Here is a 27,606-nt window from a genome sequence, read left to right as displayed (position 1 = left end):
TTCTGGCTAATATCTAGATTTAAAAAAACAGTTATCACTACTACTACTACTAAAGACCCCTCCCCAATGGTTTCACTCAGTAAAACTCCAAACCAGCAAAAAAGGACCACCATACTCTTTCTCGTGAAGAAGCAAAAGCCCGGTACAAAGCTGTCAGGTGGACAGGCAGGTAGGGCTCCACCTGAGATACCGAGCCTCGGAGCCCCGGGAGGCACGACGTGGTCACGGGGGAAGGGTCGAGGCGGGGACCGAGACTAAGGGTGGCCCCACCCACGGATGTACCTGCGAGCTGAGGCGGGTGGAGGGCAACCCTTTAACCCTAAGCCCTGGCCAGGCCGTCGCCCCGTTCCGCGCTCCCGGCCCGGCTCTGGCCCCGGCCCTCTGGGGGGGGTCTGAGCATCGCGACACGGGCACGGCTCTGCCCCGGGGCCGGGGAGGAGAAGGGGTTGGGGCCAGTGCCGGCGCCCACGGGCCTGACCTCGCCACCGCCTCTGGCGGAGGTGAGGGGCGACTCCAGCCTGCGCCCGCCCTCCCTTCAGGGCCGGGGCCGGCCGGGCGCAGCCGCGGCGTCCGCTCGGGCCCCGGGCGCCGTGGCGACGGGAAGGTCACCGGCCGCAGGAGGCCCCGACTAGGGGCGGCGACGTCCGCGCTACCTTTGGCCTCGCAGTCGGCGCAGTACTTGTTGTCCTCCTCCCTCAGCAGCTTGGACAAGATGAGCTGGTGCTGCTCATTCAGCTTCTGAGCCTTCTCCCGGCAGGAGCGCGTCGCCATCTCGGAAGCGGGGCGAGGAGCCGGGGCAGCTACGGCGGCGGCGGGCTCTGGCAGCTGGGCGGGGTGAACACACCTGGAGCCGCCGGACCGCGGGCGGACTCAGCCAAGGAAGCGGCGGCGGCAGCGGCAGCTGGAACAGAAGGAGGAGCGGCGGCGGCGGGTGGCAGCGCCGACGTGTCCCGCCTCCTCGCCGGGCCAGCCCCGCACGCACAGCCAGAGCCGGCGAGGCACAAGGAGGGGGAGGGGGAGGGGGGAGACGGAGCTGAAGCTTCCGGGTGGCGCCGCAGGAAGGAACACAGGCGCCGGGCGAGCTGCGCATGCGCCGAACTTCCCCGGGAAACCGGCCGGGAGGGGATCGCTGCGCTGGGCCCTTCGCCAAAGGTGATTGCGGGAAGGTATTTGGTGCTGCCCGCTGTGGGCTTCCCCACCTTGGAGATCACACTGTACCAGAGTGCCCTCAGGTGAAACCCGGTGAAGGAAGACCTTTACAAGGAGGTGACTTTGACTTGCTTTCTTGCCTTTGCGCTTGCTGGCGCAACGTTGGAAATGCATAAATAAAAGTGATTGAGTGCATTCATTTATTCATTCCATGTTTATTCACCTGCAGTTTTGAAACAGGCACTATCCTAGAAATTGGAGACACTAGTGGAATAAAATAGTGAAAACAGTCCCAGAGAAATAGTTTGGTAGTGACATATGTTAAGGGCTGACATTGAGTGGTTACTCTGTGCCAAGAACTATGAACTCATTAACCCTTATCACAACCCTGTGATAACGTTATTCTCATTATACAGATGTGGAAAATGAGGTATGGAAGAGTTAAATAACTTGCCCGGGTTACAGAGCTACCCAGTGGAGGAGTTGAGATACAAATCCAAAACAGTGTGGATCCAGAGTCTAAAACACGTGAAAACAAGGCCTTTCATAAGGAAAGTAAAGGCCTTTCACAAGGAGGCAAACAGTGGGCGATGTTACTTTAACAAGAAGCTGTATAAACAGTGTTCTTTAATGTGTGAAAAACTAGGGAAAGAAGACACTTAATTAGAACCCGGAGCTCCCCAATCAGGACTGCCTCATGGGATTTGAACCCTGTGTGAGGCTATTTGACTATTTTGGCATATCATGGCATATGACCAATTTCTAATATGAAGCTTTTGCAATCAGAATAAACGTGGCTCTTGCCTATGGAGGAACAGATGCTAAGAAAGGCAATGAGATGGGGCCTGTGTCCTATAGTTTTCCACAGGGCCAATTCCTACCATAGGCCCTGCATAAAGGTGACCCTCATACTCACTTATCCCTGTTCTTGGCACAAGATCTCAAAAATTCTTGTGTAATTCAATTGAATGGTGATATCAGTGAAGATGCTGAGTAACTGAACAAATTAGAACTTAAACTGTGTGTCTCTGACAAATAATAACTAGTAGGATATCAGAGTCAGTTCCAATTGACTGAAAAAACATTATGTGGGAGGTAGAACTTTTAAGTCATATCTTAAAGTCTGGCTTAGGTCACGATCTCGCGGTCCGTGAGTTCGAGCCCCGCGTCAGGCTCTGGGCTGATGGCTCAGAACCTGGAGCCTGTTTCCGATTCTGTGTCTCCCTCTCTCTCTGCCCCTCCCCCATTCATGCTCTGCCTCTCTCTGTCCCCAAAATAAATAAATGTTGAAAAAAAAAATTTAAAAAAAAAAAAAAAGTCTGGCTTGATTTAAATGGGGGCCAAGGAAGAAAATACTGAGCAAGAGAAGCATGCACAAAAGCACAGACTTCAAAGATCTTGGAACACAGACTAAAGGTCAAGGGTACTACTCAAGATGAGTGAGAGAGAAGTCTGGGTGAGTGAGGTGCAACAGAATTAATTGTTTGGGGAACCAGACAAAGCAATGGCCTTGATGCCGCTGACAACAGAAAACCTGCAGATTCTTCAAGTAGGATGGTAGCATTAAAAAAAGGGATGTTTAGGGGCGCCTGGGTGGCGCAGTCGGTTAAGCGTCCGACTTCAGCCAGGTCACGATCTCGCGGTCCGTGAGTTCGAGCCCCGCGTCAGGCTCGCATCAGGCTCTGGGCTGATGGCTCAGAGCCTGGAGCCTGTTTCCGATTCTGTGTCTCCCTCTCTCTCTGCCCCTCCCCCGTTCATGCTCTGTCTCTCTCTGTCCCAAAAATAAATAAACCTTGAAAAAAAAAAAATTTAAAAAAAAAAGGGATGTTTGGGGAAGGTTAGTCCAATAATACCAGTTAACAGACACCATTTTTCTCCTGCCTGGAAATTCTGCTTACCACTGCAAGGATTAAGGAAAAAACAAAAAACAAACAAACAAAAAAAACCCAGACACAGGCTTATCACCAAGAAATGATTCACATGATTAAAGGGGCACAGCAATGTCTAATGGAAATATAATGCACACCACATATATATACTTTTAAGTTTTCTAGTAGCCACATTTAAAAATAGAAAAAAAAAGAAACAGGAAATTTTTACTTTAATGGTATATTTTATTTAATCCAATATATCCAAAATACTATCATTTCAACATATGAGTAATTGTCAAAATAAAATTAAAAATTATTACTGAGATACTTTACATTCTTGTTTTCCTACTGTTTTCAAAATCCAATGTGTATCCTACACTTACAGTTTGCTTCAACTTGAACTAACTACATTTCAAGTGCTCAATCACCACATGTAGCTAGTGGCTACATCACTAAACAGTGCTTGTCTAGATGGTCATCCTGGAGGCTATTAAAAATCTAAGTTTGAGTTGACTATTTATTAAATATGTAATAGAAAGAATGAAAAAGAAGACACTGATACCAAAAACACCTTGGGAGAAAAACAATGTTGCATTAATTCATCAATATTTACTGGGCAACTTCTGTAAAGTTCTCTGACAATCAGAAGCTTACAGTCTAATGTAAGATGCAAACACGTAAATAGAAAAATTAAAAGCCGCAAAGTAAAGTCTGCAGCAAATATAAAATGCTCTGGGAAGAGCACCAATAGCCTGGAAGAACTGAGAAGGACTTCACAGAGTACATGATGCTTAAACTAGATGTTAACACATGTAGGAATTTTTCAAGTGAATACAGATGAAGAGGAGGAAAAGAAATATCTTGAAATATATACATATTACATATATTTTCTATATGTAATATATATCACATGTATTTACATATAAATATTCATACATTTACATATAAATATATTACGTGTATTTAAATATACTTACATATATGTATGTGTATATGTACACATATATTACATAAATGTAATACATATATGCGTTTAAACGTAGACTTCTGAAAGCATGGTTTTGTGCTGGAAGCAGTGAGAATAGGATGTGCACAGAGAACATGAAGACAGGAAAGGAAACAAGGAGGAGAGGTAGAATGGAGTCAGGAGGTTAAGAAATTTACAGCCAGGCTATCTAGTTTGAACTTTACCCTGTGGGCATATGGAGCCAGAAGAAGCTTTGACACAGAGAAAAGACTTGGTTAGCTTTGTTTTCTATAACTATAATGGCAGGCTGGAGGATATGGGAGGGGAGGAATACTGTCAGGGATCAGGGAAACAAATTACAGACAGGGCTGTTGCAGTAAGTCCAAAGAAGACATGCCAAAGGCCTATTTTAAGCCAGTAGCATAGAGTTTAGAAGAGACAAAGTCAAATGATGTTTTAAAATTAGAAGCAGCAAGATTTGGCAGCTGACTGCATGTGGGGGTTGAGAGAAAGGAGGTGAGAATAACACCAAGGTTTCTAAGTTGGGAGACAGGTAAATGGTGATGCCATTAACTCAGACCAAGACAGAAGGGATAGTACACTTTTGTGGTTAGAGGGGGAAAGGTGTTTACTTAAGGACATGTCCATGCGATATCCACCTCCATATGTCTAATACGACATTGCATATCTACTTCTAAAGCTCTAGAGAGAAGTTAGTGCTAGTGAAAGTCATTTGAGAATCATCTACATTTAAATGGTCATAGAAGCCATAGGGTAAAAATGAGACTCCTCTAGAGACATGTAGACATGTAGACAAAAACAAAGAGTCCCGGGGACAAAACTCTGGGGATTTCCAGCTAAACGATGAGTGGACAGAGAAAGGTGAACCTTTGAAAAGAGAGGTAAAGTGTGGCCAGGAAGAGAACCAGAGGCCATGGTAGGAGAGGTTTCTGAGAAGTAAGCATGAGCACTAAAGCCAAATGTCCAGAAAAGTCAATTATTTCAGTTTTAGATAACACACAGTCATGGGTCTGTACAGTTCATTGTTTTCCTTTAGCCCAGGAGCAAGAGAGGAGAAATCAGCTGGTGATACTTCCCAGGGACTGCAACTATCTGGTGTTTCAGTAAAATGTTGAGGGAGGGATGAGGATGGTTAGAAAGGCCAGAGAGAAGAAAATATAGGTACAGGGATAGAAAGCATGGCTACAGTTAACTGTATAGTGTAAGGTAAATGTCCAAACTGTGTGTGGGAGAGGTGAAGTCAGAACAGCTAAATGACTACAGGTTCCTTTGAGGCCAAAGATAATTTGGTGCCCTTAGGAAATGAATGCTAAGAGCTAAAAAAAAAAAAAAAAAAAAAAAAAAAAAAAAAAAAAGAGGGGGGCAGAGTACCTAGTGACCTAGAGTACCTAGCTCTTCGGGAAGAAGTAACTTCTATCAATGAACTCCAGATGGTAAGGTGTTTATGGATGTTTGATGGCTGAAGAGTGAGGTTGAATGTCTGTTTCTACAGATTCTTAGAGAAGTGAAGTCCCTTTTAACTCTAAAATTCTGTTTCCAGGGGTGCCTGGATGGCTCAGTGTTTTAAGCGTCTGACTCTTGGTTTTGGCTCAGGTCATGATCTCACAGTTCATGGGTTCAAGTGCCATGTCGGCTCTGTGCTGACAGTTCAGAGCCTGCTTGGAATTCTCTCTCTTTCCCCCCTTCTCTGCCCCTCCCCTGCTCACGATTTCTCTCTCTCACACAATAAATTAAAAAATTTAAAAAATTAAATTAAAAAATCTGTCCCATTTGGAGAAAAAAAGACAAGAAACAGGTTTAGAGAGTTTGACCAAATTGGAGCTGGTATTCCACAGAAGACTAAGAGAAGGAGTTGGTAAGCGGGGGTGGGGGGGTAGGGGGGTGGGCAGAGGGCAATGAAGGACAATTATGGGTAGAGTGAAAGAGAATTATGGGGGTGGAGTGAAATGGACAAGAGTGAGCCATGTATGAGTGTGTAAGTGGAATGTCTGATAAGAATGGTAGATACAGACAGCTGGCAGAAGGGGGGGGTAATAGTAATAAGAGCTACTGCTTTTTTTATTTTAATTTTTTTTAATGTTTATTTTTGAGAGGGAGAGAGACAAAGCACAAGCGGAGGAGGGGCAGAGAGAGGGAGACACAGAATCCGAAGCATGGTCCAGGCTCCAAGCTGTATCACAACCTGAGCCAAAGTTGGACACATAAACAACTGAGCCACCCAGGCGCCCCAAGCCACTGCATTTTTTTTTAATTTTTTTTTTCAACGTTTATTTATTTTTGGGACAGAGAGAGACAGAGCATGAACAGGGGAGGGGCAGAGAGAGAGGGAGACACAGAATCGCAAACAGGCTCCAGGTTCTGAGCCATCAGCCCAGAGCCCGACGCGGGGCTCGAACTCACAGACCGCGAGATCGTGACCTGGCTGAAGTCGGACGCTTAACCGACTGCGCCACCCAGGCGCCCCTGCATTTTAATCCTCTAATGTGGGTTGGTAATTCTCTTTGAGGTAAATCTTATAATCATTATTCATATTAGGAGACATCAGCCAGATGGGATAATTCATGTTGAGTAACAAACAACCCCCAAATTTTAATGACCTCAATCAATAGAAGTTTATTTCTTGGTCATGCTATGTATCCATTGGGTTGGTGTTCTACTCCATGTGGCCCTCACTCAAGGATCAGACTGATAGAGTCTCTGTCATGTTTCAGCAGAAAGGCAACAAGATTAGTTTCTTACAGCCTTCTCCCCAGGAATAACACATGTCTACTTCTATTCTCAATCCACTGACAAGTACATGACATGTGCTAATATTAAGGGAACCAGAAGTATAATCCTACCATGCACCCAAAAAGAGGAAACGGAAATATAACTGAACAGCACAGAAACTGTGACTCAAAGATGTTGAATACTTTGTTGAAAGTTTCGTAGATATGAAAGAGCATAACTGGCATTTGAGGCTAGGTCTTTTTGCTTTTTGGCATTAAGGCCCTGCTCTTTTCATAAGCCATGCTACCCCCCTGGGATGGAAAACTGAGTAGGACAAGTTAGATGGTGAGAGTTAAAGAGAGACCAAGTATGTTAAAGCAAGAGAATACACAAACATGGAGATATATAAACAAATACAACTTACAACATGCAAAGAGAGGAAACCCAGGACAGACATAGATTTTATTTTCGTTTGTTTTCAAAAGTTAGATCAGGGAATGTTAATAGGTTTGTGGTTCCTAAAAACCCTGCCCAACTGGTGTGTGAAGTACTCGTGATCAATGCTTAGGTACCAGTGGACTCTCCTCAGTGTAGGGAGAGTGTGGTTTCTGTCAAAGATATATAACTTCCACACACTTCTCTACCTTCCTCCAGAAGGGAGTTATTTCAAATATACAGTGTTGAGCGAGTGTCTATTATAGAAGAACATACAACATCACACCACTCAATGTAGAAAGAAGTAATTTTCAAATTCAAATTCTGCTCATATTTTTACCCCCAGTACAGAGAAACTGAAAAAATTTTAATGTCATATGGGCAACCAGCATCCCCAGTCACAAAAAGCCTGATTACAAAGAGCCAGAAGGACACATCCCACTCTTGCAGTCTTTGTTGGAGATAAGATAACCAACTTCCATCTGTAACTAAATGCAGAGCCTGATGGAAACATAGAGGGATAGCCAGTCCTCAAGTTTGGACTTTGGCAACTCAAGCCTTCATTCTTCTAAGAGTTTTGTTGAAGCAGAATTTTGTTGAAGCAGAGTTAAACAACTCTAAGAAAATCTTCCTGAACTTGTACCATCCTATTATCTTCTGTACTTCCAACACCACCAGTTGACTGTTCCCTCCATTCATTTAGTCTTCCATTCAGCAGCATACTTTTAAGTTCCTTCTATTTTTCAGGCACTGTGCTAGGTACTAAAGATAAAAATTAGTGAACAAAACAGCCAATCCCATCCCTCAATCCTATCATAGTTTATCATGTATCTTCATAAATCAGGTTCTTTCACAATCTCATCACCGATCTCCAGAGCCTCTGCTGCTAATGCACATGGCAAGACCTTAATTAAGTTTGCGGAATGCATGAATGAGCAAAAAGAGTGAATGTAGGAACTTGTCTGTAAAAACATATAATGTCTAAGAGCAAAATTAAGAAACGTAACTTTTTAAGTGATTTTTTAAAAACGGAATCTGATGCATAAAAATTGTTTGTATCACTTTCAATCCTAACTCACTTCCAATCTTGACCAAGTTATATCTTATTTAGTGTTATCCCTTTTCCCCCACTTAATATTAGAGTCCACAGAGTTTCTGCATCTCAATTTAGAAAGAAAAATTCTAAGTCATCAGAAGTACACATTGCACTTCAAGATTTAAAACAACACCACAACAAAACTAACCTGGGATGGGCTTTGCTTTCACAAATTTGGCGTTGGCAGTAATATATTTTAACTCAACCAAGCCCAGTTATTTGAGGGAAGACTCAAAGATGAGCGAATAAAGGCAGTTTCATCCTGCTTAAAGCAGAAGACACAAACACAAATTGAAAGATATATGTTCTGCCTTTTTAAGGCATGTTGTGGGCATGTATTGTTTTTGTCCTCCTAGAATCCATTCGCCTTCTTTAGTAGCAGTGCCCCATTTTTTCTCTGGGGAACTATCTCCTTCCTCTATTGAATCCAGTTTTGAAGGAGGGACTTTTAGCCAAGGTCCCCTGGGCGTGTGCCCAAATTAGGCCATTCAGATACTTTCCCCTAGAAAGTTGAGCTTGAACTGAGTGGCACAAAGACAAGAACAGTTGGAGATGGTTCATCCCTACTGAGATCTGTTCATCTATTGGATCCTGCTCCCTTGATCCTCACAGCTACTTCAGCTGCTGTCTTTCTGAAGCTGCCTCTTTAGTTTCCCTTTAGATACTTTAACCACCAGGAAGTCTTCTAACGCATTAGTCTTTTGTTTGTTAGATATAAAAAGTCAAACTAAAACTGATTTATGTAGAGCACCAAAATTATTGATAATGAGTCGTGTGCCATTTGATAGAAGTGGAAGGAATATGTTCTCAAAGAACTTCGCTACCCTTTAAAGGAACTTAGTCCTTTTCTTCTAGGCCTTTGAGGTTTTGTAACTTTGCTGGGATGAGACACTTTTTATGTGGAATTTTCTGCTGTTCTCATTCTTGACCTTCTTACCAAAACAGTGTGTATTATCTTAGTAATTTTAAACCAAAAGTAGCATCATTTTAGGAAAAAAAGGGAAAGGAAATAAGCATAGATTTATTATAAATCATTTAAAAATATTATTTATCCTTTACTACCTTAGGGTAGACAGAGATTTCGTAGGACACAAGATACACTATCCATATGAAAAAGCATTGTAAACTTTAAACTTACACAATGTTATATATCAATTATATCTCAAAAACCTGGAGAAAATATAAAATTTAGAAAATATATTTTAAGAAGAAAATAAAAAGCAAACTATAGATTTGGAGAAAATATTTGTAATACATGATAAATACAAAAGACCTAGAGAATATATAAGGAACTCCTACAAATCAATGATAAAAAGACAACTCATTTAAAATGGCAAAAGACCCTCTGCAACTTCTCTATAAACCTAAAATCACTCCAAAGTAAAACATTTATTTTTTTAAATAATAAAATAAAATAAAATGGCAAAAAGAAGATACATAAATAACCAATGAGATAAAAAAAGATGCTCATTATCATTTGTTATTGGGGAATGTAAAAAAAAACCAATTAGATACCACTTCACACCCATTAGAATGACTAAAATTAAAAAGATCAACAATACCAATACCAAATATTAAAGAGCAACTGACACTTAATATTACTTTATTGCTGGTGGGAATATGGAATGTTATAATCATTTTACAAAACTATTTGTTCTATGAAGTTAAACATACATTTCTCCTATGACCCAGCAGTTCCACTCCAGGAAAAATGAAAAAAAATACAGTCACAAAAAAACTCACCTAAGAATGTTCATAACAGCTTAATTCATGATATCCAAAACCTGGAATCAACCCAACTGTCCATAAACAAGAAAATGGGTAGACAAATAATTGTGTATTTACATAGTGGAAAACTACTCAGCAACTAAAAGAAACTACTATCTACAAAACAAACTGGATAAATCTAAAAATATTATGTGGAGTAAAAGAAGCCTGATACAAAAAAATACAGACTGTATGATTCTATTTATATGAAGTTCTAGAGGGGACACAAAACCAATATATGATCATAGAAAGCAGAACCATAATTGTCTGGGAAGGGAGTAGGGTGGAGATTTACTGAAAAGGTGCACAGGGGAACTTTCTAGGGTGATATAAATGTTTGGTATCTTAACCGGGGTGATGATTTTATACAGATATATACAGTTGTCAAAATTCATTGAACTATGTCCCTAAAACCTCTGCATTTTATTGTAAATAAATTATACCTCAATAGAAAGAAGATGGAGAAAAGGAATTGGGTAATATTATATAATATAGGTCCACTGGGAAGTTGAGCATAATTTGGTTTCATTTGTTCCCATTATTCCTCATTCTCTGCTAAGGACTTCCCCTTCTTTCTGGAAACATCACTCTTGGCACTTCTGTATAACTACATCCAAACTCTCCTTGTTAAGCCTTAAGAAAACTCCATTTTGGTCCTTTCCTTCTTTGGCAGTGTTGAGTCCTCAGCCCCTTGCTGTTCTCTCCTAAAGCACATGTGTTTGTGTTAGGGGCTCTGCATCTCACAACTTCACTATCATTTCTACTGCAAGGAACTGTGGAGGGTCCATCCTTGTGCCTGCCACTCTACAGGCCTTGACAGCCTTGACAGCCTTGACAGCTGCTTTCCCCTTGGATCAGGGAATCTTTTCCAAGTTCTAATTTCTGTCATGCTCTTCAAAACTCCCATCTCTCCTGGAGCCTCATTTTCCATTCAATCAGCTCCCCAGAGATTCCATATCTCTGCCTTGACACTTTGTACTGAGAGTTCCACTAACTCCTTGGCCTAGAGGTTCTGAAGCAACACTTTCCTTTTGTCCTTTGCCTCTCAGGTTATCTGCCTATTTTCCTCCCCATGCAGGTTCACTGAACCCAGACTGCCAAGACCCTGGGATTCAGCAGCCATGTCAGGCCCCTAGGAGGAGACACCCAGTGGACTTCAGATCTCTCACATCAGCTTCAAGTCTATATCTCCAGTGCCTCACTGGCCATTTCCATTGGGAGAACCTGGCTTCATTTAGAAATCTGCATCTTCAAAATGATGGCCAGAGATTTAATTGACATAGATAGAAGTAAGATGTTTGAACTAGAATTTAAAACCACGATTATAGGGGCGCCTGAGTGACTCAGTTAGTTAAGCATCCAACTTCGGCTCAGGTCATGATCTCACGGTTCGTGAGTTCAAGCCCTACATCAGGCTCTATGCTGACAGCTAGGAGCCTGGGAGCCTTCTTTGGATTCTGTATCTCCCTCTCTCTGTCCTTCCTCCACTCACACTGTCTCTCTCTGTCTCTCAAAAAAGGAATAAATGTTAAAAAAAAATTAAAACCACAATGATAAGTATGACTGCTGGGGTTGAAAAAAAGCATAGAAGACACCAGAGAATTCCTTTCTGCAGACATAAAAGAACTAAAATCTAGTCAGGCCAAAATTAGAATGCTATAAATGAGATGCAATCTCTATAATGGCAAGGACGGAGGAAGCAGAGCAGCAAATCAGTGAGATAGAAGATAAAATTATGGAAAATAATGCAGCAGAAAAAAAGGAGGGAAACAAAGGCAAAGGATCATGATACAAGACTTAGAGAACTCAGCAACTTATTAAAGAGGAATAACATTCATATAAAGGAGTCCCAGAAGATGAAGAGAGAAAAAAGGGGTGGAAGGTTTATGTGAGCAAATTATAACTGAAAACTTTCCTAATCTGAGGAAGGACACAGACATCAAAATCCAAGAAGCACAGAGAACTCTCATTAGATTCAACAAAGACCAACCATCACCAAGTCATATCCTAGTTAAATTCACAAAATAGACAGACAAGGAAAGAAATCATGAAAGCAGCAACAGAAAAACATCCTTAACCTACAAGGGAAGATAGATCAGGTTTGTAGCAGATCTGTCTGAGGAAATTTGGCAGGCCAGAAAGAAGCGGCAAGATATGTTCAATGTGCTGAATTGAAAAAATATGTAGCCAAGAATTCTTTATCCAGCAAGGCTGTCATTCAGAATAGAAAGGGAAATAAAGAGTTTCCCAGATAAACAAAAACTAACAGAGTTAGTGGCCACTAAACTAGACTTGCAAGAAATTTTAAGGGGAACTCTTTGAGTAGATTGAAAACAATACAAAACAAAAAAGACCAAAAGCAACAAAGACTAGAAAGGATCAGAGAACATCACCAGAAACACCAACTCTACAGGCAGCACAATGGAACTAAATTCATATCTTTCAATAATCACTCTAAATATCTTTCAATCATGGACTAAATGCTCCAATGAAAAGATATAGGTATCAGAATGGATTAAAAACAAAAACAAAAATAAAAACAAGACCCATCTCTATGTGCCTAAAAGAGACTCATTTTAGACTCAAACTCACTTCCAGATTGAAAGTAAAGGGATGGAGAACCATCTATCATTCTAATGGACATCAAGAGAAGCCTGGAGTAGCCATATTTATATCGGACAATATAGATTTTAAAACAAAGACTGTAACAAGAGATGAAGAAGGGTATTATATCATAAGTAATCAGTCTATCCACCAAAGATCTAAGAATTGTAAATATTTATGCCCCCAGCTTGAGAGAATCCAAATATAAAACTCAATCACAAACACAAAGAAAGACCCTGATAATAATACAATAATAGTAGGGGACTTTAACACCTCACTTACAACAATGGACAGGTCATCTAAGCAGAAAATCAACAAGGAAACAATGGCTTTGAATGACACACTGGACCAGATGGGCCGAACAGATATACTCAGAACATTTTATACTAAAGCGACAGAATACACATTCTTCTCCAGTGCACATGGAACATTCTCCAGAATAGATCACATACAGGGTCATGTATCAGGCCTCAACAAGTACAAAGAGATCGATATCGTACCATACATATTTTCAGACCACAATGCAATGAAACTTGAAATCAACCACAAGAAAAAACTTGGAAAAAACACAAATACTTGGAGATTAAAGAACATCTTTACTAAAGAATGTATGAGTTAAGTAAGAAATTAAAGAGGAAATTAAAAAGTACATGGAAACCCAATGAAAATGAAAATATGACAATCTAAAACCTTTGGGATACAGCAACAGTGGTCATAAGAGAGAAGAATATAGCAACGCAGGCCTTCCTAACAAAGGAAGAAATGTCTCAAATACACATCCTAACTTTAAATCTAAAGGAGCTGGAAAGGGGCGCCTGGGTGGCTCGGTCGGTTGAGCATCCGACTTCAGCTCAGGTCATAATCTTATGGGTTCGTGAGTTCGAGCCCCGCATCGGGCTCTGTGCTGACAGCTTGGAGCCTGGAGCCTGCTTTGGATTCTGTGTCTCCCCCTCTCTCTGCCCCTCCCTCGCTTGCACTCAGTCTCTCTTTATCTCTCTTAAAATAAATAAACATTAAAAAAAAATTAAAAAATAAATAAATAAAATAAAGGAGCTGGAAAAAAGAACAGCAAATAAAGCCCAAACCAGCAGAAGACAGGAAATAATAAAGATTAGAGCAGAAATCAACTCTATCAAAACCAAAAAAAAAAAAAAGTAGAACAGATCAATGAAACCAGTAGCTGGTTCTTTGAAAGAATTAATGAAATTGATAACCCCCTAACCAGATTTAGCAAAAGGAAAAAAGAAAGGACCTAAATAAATAAAATCAGGAATGAAAGAGGAGAGATCACAACCAACAGCAAAGAAATACAAATAATAATAAGAGAATATTATCAGCAATTATATGCCAACAAATTGGGCAATCTGGAAGAAATGGATAAATCCCTAGAAACATATCAAATACCGAAACTGAAACAGGAAGAAGCAGAAAACTTGAACAGGCCCATAATCAGTTAAGAAATTGAATAAGTGGGGCGCCTGGGTGGCGCAGTCGGTTAAGCGTCCGACTTCAGCCAGGTCACGATCTCGCGGTCCGTGAGTTCGAGCCCCGCGTCGGGCTCTGGGCTGATGGCTCAGAGCCTGGAGCCTGTTTCCGATTCTGTGTCTCCCTCTCTCTCTGCCCCTCCCCTGTTCATGCTCTGTCTCTCTCTGTCCCAAAAATAAATAAACATTGAAAAAAAACATTTTTTAAAAACAATAAAAAAAAAAAAAAGAAATTGAATAAGTAATCAAAAATCTCCAGGGCCAGATGGCTTCCCAAAGGAATTCTGCCAAACATTTAAGGAAGAGTTAATACCTATTCTATTGAAGATTTTCCAAAAAATAGAAATGGAAGGAAAACTTCCAAATTCATTCTATGAAGCCAGAATTACACTGATTCCAAAACCAGACAAAGACCCCAGTATAAAAGAGAATTACAGACCAATTTTCCTGAAGAACATGGATGTAAAATTCTCAAGAAGATACTAGCAAATTTAATCCAACAATACACTGAAAGAATAATTCACCATGATCAAGTCAGATTTATTCTTGGGCTGCACGGCTGGTTCAATATTTGCAAATCAATCAACATGATACATCACATTAACAAAAGAAAGGATAAGAACCACATGATCCCTTCATTAGATGCAGAAAAAACATTTGACAATATACAACATCCTTTCTTGATAAAAAGAAAGATAGGGCTAGAAAGAACATACCTCAAGATCATAAAAGCCATATATGAAAGACCCACAGCTAATATCAGCCTTAATGGGAAAAACCTGAGAGCTTTCCTCCTAAAGTCAGGAATACGGCAGGGATGTCCACTCTTACCGCTATTGTTCAACATAGTAATGGAAGTCCTAGCCGCAGCAATCAGACAACAAAAAGAAATAAAAGGCATCCAAATCAGCAAGGAAGAAGTCAAACTCTCACTCTTTGCAGAGGACAAGACACACTATGTGGAAAATGTGAGAGACTCCACCAAAAAACTTCGAGAACTGACCCATGAATTTAGCAAAATTGCAAGATACAGAATCAATGTACAGAAATCACTTGAATTTCTATACACCAATAATGAAGCAACAGAAGAAGAAATCAAGAAATTGATCACATTTACAATTGCACCAAAACCCATAAGATACCTAGGAATAAACCTAACAAACATGGTAAAATATCTGTATGCTGAAAACTACAGAAAGCTTATGAAAGAAATTGAAGACTACACAAAGAAATGAAAAAACATCCCATGCTTATGGATTGGAAGAACAAATATTGTTAAAATGTTTATACTATCCAAAGCAATCTACTCATTCAATGCAATCCCTGTCAAAAACAAAAAACAAAAAAACAGAAAAACAAACAAACAAACAAACACCATTCTTCAAAGAGCTAGAAAAAACAATTCTAAAATTTGTATGGAATCAGAAAAAACCCTGAATAACCAAAGTAATGTAGGAAAAGAAAACCAAAGCTGGAGGTATCACAGTTCCAGATTCAAGCTGTGTTACAAAGCTGTTATCATCAAGACAGTATGGTACTGGCACAAAAACAGACACATAGATCTATGGAACAGAATAGAGAACCCAGAAATGGACCTATAAGTGTAGGGCCAACTAATCTTTGACAAAGCAGGAAAGACTATCCAATGGAAAAAAGACAGTCTCTTCAGCAAATGGTGATGGAAAAAATGGAGGGTGACATGCAGAAGAATGAACCTGGACCACTTGCTTACACCATACACAAAAATAAACTCAAAGTGGATGAAAGACCTAAATGTGAGACAGGAAACCATAAAAATCCTACAGGAGAACACAGGCAACAACCTCTTTGACCTTGGCTGCAGCAACTTCTTACTAGACATGTCTTTGGAGGCAAGGGAAACAAAAGCCAGAATGAACTATTGGGACCTTATCAAGATAAAAATCTTCTGAACAGCAAAGGAAACAATCAACAAAACTAAAAGGCAACCAATGGAATGGGAGAAGATATTTGCAAATGGATATAGGATAATGGGTTAGTGTCCAAAATCTATAAAGAATTTATCAAACTCAACACCCAAAACTCAAATAATCCAGTGAAGAAATGGGCAAAAGACATGAACAGACACTTTTCCAAAGAACACATCCAGATGGCTAATAAACACATGAAAAGATGCTCACGTTACTCATCACAGGGAAATACAAGTCAAAACCACAATGAGATACCACCTCACACCTGTCAGAATGGCTAAAATTAACAACTCAGGAAGAAACAGATGTTGGCAAGCATGCAGAGAAAGGGTAATGCTTTTGCACTGTTGGTGGGAGAGCAAACTGGTAGAGCCACTCTGGAGAACAGTATGTACATTCCTCAAAAAATTAAAGATAGAGCTACCCTATGACCCAGCAATTGCACTACGAGGTATTTATCCAAAGGATACAAAAATGCTGATTTGAAGAGGCACATGCACCCCAATGTTTATAGTACTGCTATCGACAATTGCCAAATTTTGGGAAGAGCCCAAATGTCCTTTGATTGAAGAATGGATAAAGAAGATGTGGTATGTATACATATATGGAATGTTACTCAGCAATAAAAACTAATGAAATGTTGCCATTTGCAACAACATGGATGGCGCTAGAGTATATTACACTAAGCGAAACAAGTCAGTCACAGAAAGACAAATACCATATGATTTCACTCATATGTGGAATTTAAGAGACAAAACAGATGAACATAGGGGAAGGGAATGAAAATAAGATAAAGACAGAGATAGAGGCAAACCATAAGAGACTCTTAAATACAGAGAACAAACTGAGGGTTGCTGGTAGAGTGTTGGGTGGGGGGATGGGCAAAATGGGTGATGGGCGTTAAGGAGGGCACTTGTTGAGATGAGCACTAGGTGTTATATGGAAGTGATGAATCACTTGGTTCTACTCCTCAAACCAATACTATACTTATTTTAACTAACTTGAATTTAAATAAGTAAGTAAGTAAATAAATAAATAAACAAATAAGAATGCTACCAGTTAACAGAGGAGACACCCCCCAGTAAATAGGTGATTCTAACAAAGTATAGGAATCATTTAAAGCTTAGGAGCAGAATGCTGTGGGAAAACAGTCAACAGTCTCTAAATTTGTTTGTCATTGCTGCTATTATATTTGTGGTCTTCTGTTTGTTTGTTTGCTTGTTTGTTTGTTGGGTTCTAGTGAGGCGAGGTGTGGTCAGGGAAGCTGACATCCAAACCAAAACCGCATTGGGGGGGGTGAGGCGCGGGGGGGGGGGGGCGGTGAAAAGAGCCAGAGAAAGGAGAGTGGTGTAGGGAAAAGTAGCCTGAGTCTGAGGTTTGACAAGTGTAAAGAGAAAAGAGAGATCCTGATTCTTTAGGAATTCCAAGTTAATTCAGACTAACCAGAAGACTTAATCTAGCTGGAGGACAGTGAGAGAAGCATAGTAATGAGATTTAAAGTTAGAGAGTTCAACCCTAAAAAGGCCATCTCTCGGCGTTCTTTTGTGTTATTCATTATGCATGTTTTGTGAGGTACGGATTGGCCCAGTGTTGGCCTGGCATTGAAAGGGCCTCCTCTTCAGAGGTCAGGATGGGACAGGGTGGTGGGGAGGGTCCCCTTTTGGTCACTGTTCCCTCAAATGCAGGACTCTTGTGTTGTACCGGTCATCTCTGTTCACCCCCATGGGAAAGGCCTGCAAAGGCACATTAGTCCTAGTCTCTACTTTGAAAAATTAATTAAGACCAAAGTCAGGGTTCCTGCTACCTCTTGCTTCAACCCGTAAAGCTGTGTAAAATCATGTAGTTGAGGGACACCGATTACGAATAAGCCCAATTTCAAACAGTGATCAAGAATCATGGGCTTTGTTCCAATGCAATAGCCACACAGTAATGCTGTGGTTAGTGAAAAGTAATTTTATAGCAAGCCACCTAACAAATGCTTCTCTGTGTGTGACTTTTTAAATAAAAATAGATGTGATCCCTAATCAACCTACAATACTAATTAGTCCCTTCTCAAACCTCGTAAATTGTTTGTCAACCTCCTTTTAGAAAAGGCCAGCTGTTTTGTGGAAAACTCATGAGAAGAGACAAAAATAAATTTACTCCACCATGCCATTTTCATGGGGGCTCCTAGTGAGACAGCAAGCATTTCAGCGATGCATCTAACATAGAATTTTCTTTAGACATATCTGAGGCTCTAATAAGCCAGATCCTGTTGGGGGAGGAAAATAATCCCAAACACAGGAAGGCATTTGCAAAGTGCTTTAACTCCTTCAAGTCTCCTGACCACAAAATAAACAGACTGAACTGAACAGAGGACAAGTGAAATATTCCTAGTTAGAATAGTCATTTTGGAGAAAATCTAAATGTGATTCCAAATGACCCATTTCCATTTAAATAGTTTAGAGGTGATAGAAAACAGCTAATTATACCTGGCAGGGATCCTCATCCTGTTTCCAGCCTGTGTTCTCTTCTGCAATAATTAACCCAACTATCACACAATATCTGAATTTTTGCCTTTCCTCCCTGCTAAGAAATTCTCAGGCATTGCTATCGTGTGGCCATAAAACAGAGAATAAATTCATAAAGGTAATTTCCTATGGGGTTAAGCTTAGTGTTTTTTCACCTTCTAAGGATACTTTCTTAATGCACAATGGCCTTAGTAACAAGATTCAAATACATCAATGACTCACATATTTGTGTTTGTTAAGAAGGGGGGGGTACAGGCAGAGAAATGGAAGATGTTCATTTAATTTTAGAAATATTTTAACTGGAAAGGAGTTCACTGAAGAATCTTCATGTAGTTATATAAAATTACAAAAACATTGGAAACTACCTAAATGTCCAACAATAAGTAAATGGATAAGTCACATATGACAGAGCCACATAATGGACAATCATGCAAATATCAAAACAATTTTTATGAAAAATTTATATAACATGTAACTATATGATCACACTTAGATTCTAATTATTGCTGAGAAAAAAATCTGGAAAAAAAACATATCAAAATGATAACAGTAATAGACTTTGAAAGAAGGACCCGTAATTTTTTTCTCCATATAACAAAGTTTTCACATTTTCCACAGAGGCCATATGCCAGTTTTCTAATATGGAAAATTACACTTTTATAAACAAAACTACATTTTTAAAAATTCACATTTTATAGATCATTTACTAGAACTAAATTTAACAACTATAGTACTTATAACGCTTTACAGTTTACATGACATTTTTACATTCATTCTCTATCATCTATAGCAGTTGAGACCTTAGCACACCATTTATTTCATATCAAGTCAGGCTAACTGTATTTGACTTTTCTTCACAACAGGATATTAAACCTAACAAATGTTTGGGCAGAAATAGGATAATCCACCAACGTAATTTTCTTTATGATTTGTCATAAAATGCATATTATAGATGTAGTAATTTTCAAAAGCTTATAGAAGTTATTATGTTGAAAGTATTTTAAAACCCCCAGACAATATGCTATATTCCCTTACTGATTCCCCCATTACATCTTAAATCTTTATATTCTTTAATGTTTGTTTATTTATTTATTTATTTATTTATTATTTTTTTGAGAGAGAGAGAGAGTGGGGGAGAGGAAAAGAGTGAGGGAGAGAGAGAGAATCCCAAGCAGGCTCCACAATGTCAGCGCAGAGCCTGATGCAGAGCTTGAACTCACAAACTGTGAGATTATGACCTGAGCTGAAATTAAGAGCTTAATTATACCACATTTTAGATCTTTAAACTCTTCCTCGAAGGCAACCCTCAGAACACAACTTCCTATTCCCTACAGTTTTCATTTTCTTGCCTCCAACTTTCTAGAAGGAAAAAAAAAAAAAAAAGAAAGAAACTGAGTATATCAGGCCTAGGCTTCCTCAACATCCCATCCTTACACCCAGGTTCAGCTACATGTTTTGCAGAGCTTAATGCCAAGTGAAAAACAGGACCCCTTATTCTATTTTATTTTTTTAATGTTTATGTACTTTTGAGACAGAAAGAGGGAGCACACAAGCCAGGGAGTGTCAGAGAGAGAAGGGAAAACAGGATCCAAAGTGGGCTCCATACTGATGGCAGACAGCCCAATGCAGGGCTTGAACTCGTGAACCGTGAGCTCATGACCTGAGCTGAAGTCAGATGCGTAACAGACTGAGCCACCCAGGTGCCCTGGGGCCCCTTATTTTAAAAAGCAAGAAAAAAGAAAAAAGTGCAGTTATGGGTACTAAAATATAAAGCTTTATCCATAGTGATATATGAATAAAACATAAACTTTCAAATTGAAAAAAAAACCTTTTGGTTTCATACTTTTATATAATACAATAAATAACAGTATTTTATTAACATGACATCCTAATCACAAGACTATTCTGGCTCACTTTTCTTCAAGTTCATTTATTAGGTTGGCCCACTTTTTACTTTTAACAACTTCATTTTCAATTGATATTAACTGGAAGCAACATCAGTAGCTCTTTTCAAATGCAAGATTGAAAATAATTTTTGATAATTTGTAATTTTGAGAAGGATCTTTCTGCTGAAGCAACTATTATTGGAGCTCTTAAGAGTGTTTTATAGGCTATGACAACATTTGAGATAAATTTCCGATAAATTATTCTGAAGTATAAATTTTAGTACAGCTACATGATGTTCTAAACAACTTTTCTAAAAAGATTTAACTCTTCATACAAATCAGTTTCCTGTCAAGTCTGAATTTAATTATAAATGTAAATTTATACAATGGCAATTTAACAGTCCTTTGCTTGACTGTGTTGAGTAGTTTTCAATACCAGGATTTCTGAACTCTGAAATAGTCTAATAACTCTCTGACATGCATGATTGCAATGCCCATGTGTAAACTTCCATTTTGGTTTTTTTTTTTTTTCCCAATGTTTATTTATTTTTGGGACAGAGAGAGACAGAGCATGAACGGGCGAGGGGCAGAGAGAGAGGGAGACACAGAATCGGAAACAGGCTCCGAGCCATCAGCCCAGAGCCCGACGCGACGCGGGGCTCGAACTCACGGACCGCAAGATCGTGACCTGGCTGAAGTCGGACACTTAACCGACTGCGCCACCCAGGCGCCCCTAAACTTCCATTTTGAATTGACATAATTTTACCAAGTTTGCTGCCTGCACACCAACAGCTCCTGTCCCACTGCTCATGTAAAAAGTTCATATTTGTGTAGATGCTGTGGAGCTGGGGTCCTGGGACAGATGCAAGCCTGCCTCCTACTGCAGGCACGGATGCTGCCTCCATGCCCTCCTCTTTTCCTGGGCTACAGTTGCTTCTGCTGCTACTGCCACAATCACCACCGAATTTGGACCCAGTTCTCAGCCCCAGGCACCCTTCAGTAGTTCTCCAGGTCTGTGTCAGGTATGCCTGTGACTTGTCTGCTGCCTCCCACATCTGTGGGCTTAAACTTGAGTGTTTGCACACGGTCGCCAGGCAGATCTTCTCATGCTTCTTTGTACCACTGAATTTCACATATGACATACAAGTTCAAAGAGAACACTATTAAGAATTTCAAAGTGCTCAAGGCAGAGATTAAATGAAGAACAGGGTTCCTTCTGAGAGTGAGCTCTAGGCAACTGCTCAGGTCACACACCCAGGAAGCTGACCCTGCTAACATTTGCATGTTACTTTATCTGCCCCCAAACTTACTTCCTCTTCTGTAATCCCAGCAGAAGTCTTGCTTCCTGTCCAACTCTTCTTTCTCTTGGTGCAATCCTCTTCCATTCCCTGAACGACTTTGCTCCATTTGTCATCTCCTTTCTCTGCAGTATTTTAAAAGTATCAAATTATTCTTTACTGAGCATGCTCAAATCTCTCCATGTTAAAACAGTTCTGCACCCCTCTCCAAAAACATTCCTCTTTTTCTCCTTCCCTTTGAAGTCAGTTACTGGGAAATTAGAATGAGATCATTGTCTTGGCTTTCAGACTTTTCCCTTTATCTGCTCTCAGACTTCTACACTCACAGCTTCACCAACTTTTGTTCTGATGAAGGCCAGCAAGTGCTTCTTGACTGTCAAATCTAAGGGACTCCTTTTTAGTTTAGTTTAGTTGTTTAGTTTAGTTTAGTTTAGTTTAGTTTAGTTTAATTATTTTTTATTTGAGAGAGAGAGAGAGCACACGAATAGGGGGCAGAGGGAGAGAGACAGAGAGAGAGAGAGAATAAATCCCACGCTGGCTCCATGCTCAGTGCAGCACCTGACGTGGGTGGGGCTCAATCCTATGACCCTGGGATCGACGCTCAATTGACTGAGCCACCCAGGCACCTCTCTAAGGGACTCCTTAATGTTTTTTAAATTTTTTCAGTTTTTACTTAAATTCCAGTTAGTTAACATACAGTGTTATATTACTTTCAGGTGTACAACATAGTGATTCAACAATTCCATACATTACTCAATGTCCATCACAAGTGCACTCTTACTCTTCATCACCTATTTCACCCATCCCCACACTTACCTCCCCTCTTGTAACCATCAACTTGTTCTCTATAGTTAAGAGTCTGTTCCTTGGTTTTCCTCTCTCTCTCTCTCTCTCTCTCTCTCTCTATCTCTCTCTCTTTTTCCCTTTGCTCTTTTGTTTTATATCTTAAATTCCACATTTGGGTGAAATCATGTGGTATTTGTCTTTCCCTGACTGACTTATTTCGCTAAGCGTAATACTTTCTAGCTCCAACCATGTCATTGCAAATGACAAGTAAATCTAGTCATTTTATTGATCCAGCAGCACCACCTGGCACAGGTAATCATGCTTTTCCTTGATGTACTTTCCTCACCTGTAGGACACCAGATAGTCCTTGTTTTTATCCTTCTGAATCCTTTAACTGGTTTCTCCTTTTTCTCTGACTTCTTTACGTTAGAAGGCTTAGTTCTTGGCCATCCTCTCTTCTCTGGACACACTTACTCCCTTGATAGTTTAAGCTAGCTTTGTGGCTTCAAATACCATCTATATGCTGAAAACTCCCAAATGTAGATCTTCATCCCAGGGCCCAGACTCACATATCCAGTTGTTTACTCAGCTTCACTGTGGGATTGTTTAGTAGAGTCCCCAAAGTGGACATGTCCAAAGCCAGATCCCTGATCTCCACCCACATACCCATTAACACACCCCTTCCCTTCCTGCAGTTTTTCTCCTGTCCATTGGTGGCAACTTCATGCTTCTGGTTCCTCAAGCCAAAACTTTGGAGTCATTCCTGATCTTCTCTTTCTTTCCCACCTCCCATCTTCACACACTCCTCGTACATCACTCCCATCAACAATCAGTGTACTTTAAAAATATGTCCAGATTTTGGCCAATTGTCAGTATCTCTACTGTTGTCAGGCTGGTCTCTGCCACCACCATTTCTCCTTTTGTTGCTGTACAAATTTTGTTACTTCTCTGAACTCCTCACAAGCTGCAGTGCCCAACATGTGCTCCATTCCAGCCACACAGGCCTCCTGATATTTGTCCTCCACCAGGCCAGACATGCAAGAACCATAAAATACCTAGGAATAAACCTAACCAAACATATAAGAGATCTGTATGCTGAAAACTATAGAAAACTTATGAAGGAAATTGAAGAGGACACAAAGATATGGAAAAACATTCCATGCTCATGGGTTGGAAGAATAAATATTGTTAAAATGTCAATACTACCCAAAGCAACCTACATATTCAATGCAATCACTATGAAAATTGCACCAGCATTCTTTTCAAAGCTAAACAAACAATCCTAAAATTTGTATGGAGCCACAAAAGACCCTGAATAGCCAAAGTAATATTGAAAAAGAAAACCAAAGTGGGAGGCATCACAATCCCAAACTTTAGCCTCTACTACAAAACTGTAATCATTAAGACAGTATAGTATTGGCTCTAAGGGACTCCTTTAATTCTTGTTATGGACTTAATGTTTGTGTCTTCCCCAAATTCATATGTTTAAGCCCTACCCCTCAATGTGATGTTTTTTAGAGGTGGGGCCTTTTGGAGGTAATTAAGTTAAGATGAGGTCATGAGGTTGGGTCCTCTATGATTGGACTAGTGTTCTTATGAGAAGCAGAGGAGAGACCAGAGCTCACTCATTCACCCTCTCTCTCTCACTCTCCCCCAACCCACCTCAAATATAAGAACACAGCAAGAAGACAGCAAGTAAGTAAAACCATCCTCATCAGGAACTGAATCAGCCAGCACCTTGATCTTGGACTTCCCAGCCTCCAGAACTGTAAGAAATAAAAATCAGTTGTTAAAGACGCCCAGTCTGTGGTATTTTGTTTTAGCAGTCTGGACTGATTAAGACAGTCCTCATCTTACTTCTTAATGATAACTCCCTTTCTTGAAATCCCTCCCTGATTTTTTTTCTTTTTCTCCCTGAATTTCTGAGACACCACCCCCTCTTGTTTCTCATCTACTTCCAACCATTCTGAATGTTCAGGGGCTTCTTTTTCTGTGCACATACTTAATATTATCCTTAGATTATTTTTCTTCTCCCATAGTGTACCATCACTGAGCAATTCACAATGCTCAGACTAGAACAAAGTGCTGTGTTCAAATAACTCCTAAATTCACATCTACTGCCCAAACCTCTCTCCAGAGCTCCTGACCTATAAAACTTACAACGTCCTGAATGTTTTCAGTGAGATGTCCCTGGACCTAGCACCTGGTCCAACAGAAGGTCATCATTTTTCCTCTATACTTGTTGCTCTGGTCTCCTCTCTCAGATGATGGCACCACCATCCAAATACACTCAAGGCAGAAAACTGGGCATGGCCTTTGATTCCCTCCATTCCCCATATTCAATCATATACCAGATCTAAAAGATTCTATATGTTTAAGGTTTCTCAGCTTTGTCTTCCCTTTCTCAATCTCCACAAAACCTACCTTATTTCAGGTCCTTGTCATCTTTCTCCTAGGCTATTCCAAAAGTTCTTCTTTTTGACTGTCTACCCTCCACCCCCTACCCCAGCTATGTCCTGTCTACCTTCTCGTCCCCTTTGCTGTAATAGTGATCTTTGCAACACAAATCAGCTTATGCTCCCTCCTACTTAAGATTTTTCATTGACTCCTCATTGCCTGCAAAATAAGGTCCACACTGCCTAGTAAATAATAGAAGGCCTTTCATAATCTGGCCCCTGTGTATTTTTCCAGGCCTATCTCTTATATCCTTTGCTTTAGCTATGATGAACTACTAGTAGTCCTTCAAAAATGGCTACCAGTCATTTTATTCTTCCCTGGTTTTATTTTCTTTTGCTTAGGAAACTTCTCCTTATCCTCTTACATCCACCATTCTCTTCCACATACTTATGGCTTTGCAAATACTGTGTTGCAGACCAAAAGTGAACAACATATGAAACCACTCAGTTAGCAGCAGTCAGGGGAGACCTAGGGTGGCCTAAGATGGTAAGAAATGGGCACATTTTCTAACACATTGATTGTGAGATGCAAGACAGAGAAAAGTCAAGGATCACTTCAAGGCTTTTGGCCTGAACAACTGGAAAAGTGGAGTTGCCATTAACCATAGACGAAGAAGACAGGGTGGTTTAAGTTTAGCAGAGATGATAAAATGTCAGTTTGGGATATTCTAGATATGAGATGCCAGTTAGACACTCAAGTGGGTATGTTGTGTAGGCAGTTATATACAAGCTTAGAATTCAGAAACAGATCTTGGCCAAAGACAATATTGATCTGGGAGTCATAAGCATACGTGTGGCATTTAATGCCATGAGGCTGAATCAGATGACGAATGGAGTGAATGGAGATAGAAAAGAGAAGTCCAAGGTCTGAGCATTTTGGTATTCAGAAGGGCTAGCCAGTGATATAGAAAAAAAAAATCAGAAAACTCTGATCTCCTGGAAGCCAAGTGAAGAAAAGGATGAAAGAAGATGAAATCTCTGACAGAGTAAAATAAGAACTGAGAATAAATAACTAGACTTTGCAAAATAGAGTTTTAGTGGGGTGGTGGTAAAGTTAGGCCAGGGAGGTTCTAAGAGAAAATGGAAGGAACGATGTGAAATCAGTGATAGAGGTAACTCTTTTAAGAACTTTTTTTTTCTATACAAGAGAGAAAGCATAGTAGTTAATGGAAAATGTGGGATTTTAAAAATGGTGTTGTTTAAGATGGGAGAAATCACAGCATGTATTGTATAATAAAAGAAAAGAAGAGAAAGACAATTTGAGGGAACTGGGGGTGGAGGTGGGGAGAATTGCTAGAGCGCTGTTCCTGAGCAGTGGCAAGGCACATTCAGGGCAAGGGACTGGAAGCAATAGTCAAGGGGATGCGTATGATTGACAAAGGTACCTGAGCCAAATGAGGGAGTTGGAATAGGAGGGCAGTGAAGGATAGATAAAAGAAGGATAGTGAAAAGGTAGGGATGGAGTGGAGGATTGCTGGGATTGGGGTACTAAAGGAAATAAGCTAGAAAGTTGGAAAGTGGTGGTCAGAAAGTGGAGAGTTTGAAATTGAAATTATGGGAGGGTGGCCCTTTCATGTAAATGATAAGGTCTAGGGTATCATGGGAGTAAGTGGAGGAAAAGATAGAGTGCTAGAGGAGAAGATCATTGGAAGAGAAGAGAGCAAGGAACAAGGCCAGAGCAAGGCCAGAGTATTGGAAGAATTATGTACATGGATACTGAAATCATTGCATTTTATGAAAGTTTGGGAAAGTCATAGTGACCCAAGAGCTATAATCTTCTTTAGTAACATCCACTCTCCAACTCTTCAAGGTGACTATTTTACACATTTTCTTTCCTCATTCTTTCAACAGTCTCCCTGCCCTTGTCAGAAGATAGCTTGTTTCTTACTTCGCTAAGAAAGTTAAATCGGGGCGCCTGGGTGGCGCAGTCGGTTAAGCGTCCGACTTCAGCCAGGTCACGATCTCGCGGTCTGTGGGTTTGAGCCCCGTGTCAGGCTCTGGGCTGATGGCTCAGAGCCTGGAGCCTGTTTCCGATTCTGTGTCTCCCTCTCTCTCTGCCCCTCCCCCGTTCATGCTCTGTCTCTCTCTGTCCCAAAAATAAATAAAAAACGTTGAAAAAATTTAAAAAAAAAAAAGAAAGTTAAATCAATCAGAAGAGAACTTCCAAATGCCCTCACCAAACTGTTTTCAACTCACCTGCCTCCATGCTGTGTTCTTTGATTTCCCTTCTGTTGGAAATGGAAGTACAATGTGGGTTCCTACCTAAGGCAACCTCTCCACTTGTTACCAGATCCCATCCCTGTCTCTACTAGACTCCACATTGCCCTACAGTTACCTCTAATTTCTTTGTTCCTCTTTGCAGCAAAACCCAAGGATGGACTTGAATCACTATGTCTTCTTCTCCAACTCCCATCTCTCATGTACTCATTCATATTAGGACTCATCTCTACCACAGCACTGACAATGTTCTGATCCACATTTTAAAATCCAATGGTCAATCCTGAGTCCTTCACAAATTGAATCTCTTAGCTGCATTTGATAGAACCGATCACTTCCAAATTCTTGAAACACTTTCTTCATTTGATGTTGCGACTGGCGCGACAAACACCGAGGTCAGG

General features: G+C 40.3%; 2 protein-coding genes across 3 annotated transcripts in view; both read right to left on the bottom strand.

Annotated features, from left to right (window-relative positions):
• Positions 1 to 906, bottom strand: part of SMAP1 (small ArfGAP 1) — a 204,069-nt gene extending 203,163 nt beyond the window's left edge. The window contains exon 1 of one of the 2 annotated variants that reach the window (XM_040473891.1): positions 654 to 906. In XM_040473891.1, coding sequence (XP_040329825.1) covers positions 654 to 771 — 118 coding nt within the window. In that variant the 5' untranslated portion in view covers positions 772 to 906. The remainder of the gene's footprint in view (positions 1 to 653) is intronic. The other variant, XM_040473890.1, reaches the window with a different exon arrangement.
• Positions 801 to 27,606, bottom strand: LOC121030042 (uncharacterized). Its single transcript, XM_040474601.1, has 6 exons — positions 27,324 to 27,606; positions 24,195 to 24,298; positions 21,759 to 21,871; positions 21,188 to 21,570; positions 3,583 to 3,677; positions 801 to 1,199 (listed from the first exon to the last, which is right to left on the bottom strand). Exons 1-6 carry the CDS (start codon positions 27,430 to 27,432, stop codon positions 801 to 803), a joined length of 1,203 nt encoding a protein of 400 aa, XP_040330535.1. The 5' UTR covers positions 27,433 to 27,606.

This window comes from Herpailurus yagouaroundi, unplaced genomic scaffold (genome assembly GCF_014898765.1).
Source record: "Herpailurus yagouaroundi ecotype Mexico unplaced genomic scaffold, PumYag 139, whole genome shotgun sequence".
In the NCBI taxonomy this organism is placed as follows: domain Eukaryota; kingdom Metazoa; phylum Chordata; class Mammalia; order Carnivora; family Felidae; genus Herpailurus; species Herpailurus yagouaroundi.
Note: the sequence above shows the minus strand (reverse complement) of the source record. Positions and strands in the feature narration are given on the sequence as shown.

Coding starts and splice junctions, on each gene's coding strand:
- LOC121030042 (XM_040474601.1), bottom strand. CDS start 27,432: ATGAGTCCTAATATGAATGAGTACATGAGAGATGGGAGTTGGAGAAGA. Junction 21,872..24,194: donor GCTGTGTTCTTATATTTGAG/GTGGGTTGGGGG, acceptor AAAATACTGCAG/AGAAAGGAGATGACAAATGG. Junction 21,571..21,758: donor CTGGGATTACAGAAGAGGAA/GTAAGTTTGGGG, acceptor TGTGAAATTCAG/TGGTACAAAGAAGCATGAGA.